Consider the following 2,290-nt stretch of genomic DNA (forward strand, 5'->3'; position numbering starts at 1 on the left):
CGTGCACCCCAGCGGGATGCCGTCGCGGGCCGCCAATGTCGTGCTGGTGCTGCTCTGCGCGTCGACGGGCACAAGCGCCGGACGCACGCGCCGCGCCTGCCTTTGCCGCCCGCGATTGTGGCCCCCACCTTCTTATCGGCTGGCCGCGCCCTCCGCCGCCCCGCAGGTCGAGGCTCAAGCCTGCGGCTCCCGCCGCTCCTGCGTTCGCTCCTACCCAACCGCCGAGGGGATGGGCGTGCTGTTCGTCTGGGGCGACGCGGGGCCGGGCGCGGCGGAGGAGAGCGCGGCGGCGCCGCTGCCGATCAACCCGCGGCTGCTGGCGCTGAAGCCGGGTGCGCAAGTGGGGTATGTTTGGATGGCGCGCGGCGGGGCCGGCAGCGAGGGCGCCAGGCGGCAGGGAGTAGGGGCGCTGCGTGTTCGCGTCGGCTCGCGCGGCTCTGCGGCGTGGCAGTCAATAGAGCACGCGTCTGGCAGACCCGTGCGCACAGGGGGAGCTGAGGTTTGGCCAGCGCGCCGCTTGGCTGCAAGTTGCGCAGCCCCAGCTGCGGCGCGGCTTCGCCTCTGCACCTGGGCGGGCTGCACTCATGCGTTGATGCAGCCTGTGACACCATCTCTCGAGCCCGTCTGCCCGTCAGCCATCACATGTCCGTGACCCACCCCTGTAACTCCTCTCCACACACACCCTCCGGCTCACTTCCCACAACCCTCGCACCCCCAGGTGAAGTCAAGGCGTCCACCCTCCAGAACTTCACGCGCGACTTCCCAATCTCGCATGACATAATGGTGGAGAACACCAGCGACCAGTCGCACGTGGGTCACCGGGGGCTTCTCGCTGTGAACTTCTTTGCAGTAGCCTTTGAGGCTGATTTTTCTGTAGGGTATGTATGGTGATTTGGCAGTGTTGCTGGGAAAGCTTTGGGAATGTGCGGACCGAGTTTGGCACCTCTGGTCGACGGTGTGAATGATGGCCGCCTGCTGTGGCACCTCTGCGGTGTGGGCACGAATGGGATCGCGAGGGGTGCTTTGCGGCTATTTCAGGCCATTTGTGGGGCCCATGCAGTGCACGTGGCCAGCAAAGCGGCTCCCAGGTGCTGACATCAGTCCCCCTCTCCATTCGCTTCGCCTCGGACTCCGCCCCTTCCGGCTGCAAACGTCATCACCACTCCCCCCAGCAGCCACGCCGTCGCCCCAAAGTCCAGGGCTGACATCACCGCCGCCCGACAAACTTTCGCACCACCCCTCCTTCCTCGCGCCCCCCGCAGGTGCCGTGGGCGCATCATGGTGTGGCCCACAGCCGGGCCTCGCCCTATGCGACCCACTTTGTGGTCAGCCACCTGAACGAAGACATAGAGCCTGGGCACGAAGGCTTCTCGTACCGCCTCGAGGTGGGCGCCTCTGAACCACTCACCCAACTGGGGGCCCGCGCCGACGCGCAGACGGTGTGCGGCGCTTCGAGGGAGCCGCGTGGGGGACGTTGGTCGGCGTTCACGCCACCGGCGTGCGGCGTGGCTTGCCCTTCATCACCCGGGCTTCACCCCCACAACCCCCTGCTGTCGCAAAAGCGCCAGTCATCCCGCACGCTCCATCCCTGCCCGCCCCCACCCTGTGTGCCCAGTGGAGCCCCAGCGCCGTCAAGCCGCCCACCACCCAGGTCGTCACCTTCACAGCACCTTCCTACCTGGAGTACATTAGTAACCACGACGACGGCACGGCGACGTTCCTCTGGTGAGGGCATGGGGTGTGAATCTGGAGGGGTGGGAGCTTCCTGTCTCATTTTGGGCCTCTTCTGCATCGCCAAAAGAGAGCAAGCGACGAGTTTCGAGTTTGAAAGGCGTCTCGTCCCGCCACCGAGCACCGCGGGGAGGCCCGAGCGCGGGGTGGGCGGCGTCCGGGTGCCGCCGCAGGAAATGCGGCCCTCCGCCGCCGTACCACGGGTGCGGCATCGAGGCGCCCGTCCGCCGACATGCCCCCCGTTGCCGCCCGCGCCCTTTCGGCCGCCCCGCGCGCCGTTTCGGCCGCCGCAGGTTCTACCTGACGCCCCTGGACGACAACAGCACGCGCGTCATCACGCACAGCGTGACCACCAAGGGGCTGGGGCTGCCGCCGCTGGTTCAGAAGCTGCTGGGTAGGTGGCGGGCCGAGGGCGGACCGAGGCTCAACATATTTCTGGCTCTAGCGGCCTGCTCGCCCCATGAGACTGATCGGCTTCCCCCTTCGGGCCCTCCCAACATGCTCCGTGCTCCGCTTGCCCTCGCCCCTGCTCCCTCATCCCCCAGCCGCCCGCCTCCCC

General features: G+C 67.9%; 1 protein-coding gene across 1 annotated transcript in view; it reads left to right on the top strand.

Annotated features, from left to right (window-relative positions):
• Window positions 1-229: 229 nt before the first annotated feature.
• MNEG_9443 (pheophorbide a oxygenase) overlaps window positions 230-2,290 on the top strand; it is a gene marked incomplete at both ends in the record, with an annotated part of 4,425 nt that continues 2,364 nt past the window's right edge. The window contains 5 exons of the mRNA XM_014042085.1: window positions 230-332; window positions 719-810; window positions 1,263-1,385; window positions 1,616-1,725; window positions 2,025-2,125. Of these exons, the coding sequence (XP_013897539.1) occupies window positions 230-332; window positions 719-810; window positions 1,263-1,385; window positions 1,616-1,725; window positions 2,025-2,125 (529 nt within the window). The remainder of the gene's footprint in view (window positions 333-718; window positions 811-1,262; window positions 1,386-1,615; window positions 1,726-2,024; window positions 2,126-2,290) is intronic.

The sequence above is a fragment of the Monoraphidium neglectum genome (genome assembly GCF_000611645.1).
Source record: "Monoraphidium neglectum strain SAG 48.87 unplaced genomic scaffold scaffold01938, whole genome shotgun sequence".
Classification (NCBI taxonomy): Eukaryota; Viridiplantae; Chlorophyta; class Chlorophyceae; order Sphaeropleales; family Selenastraceae; genus Monoraphidium; species Monoraphidium neglectum.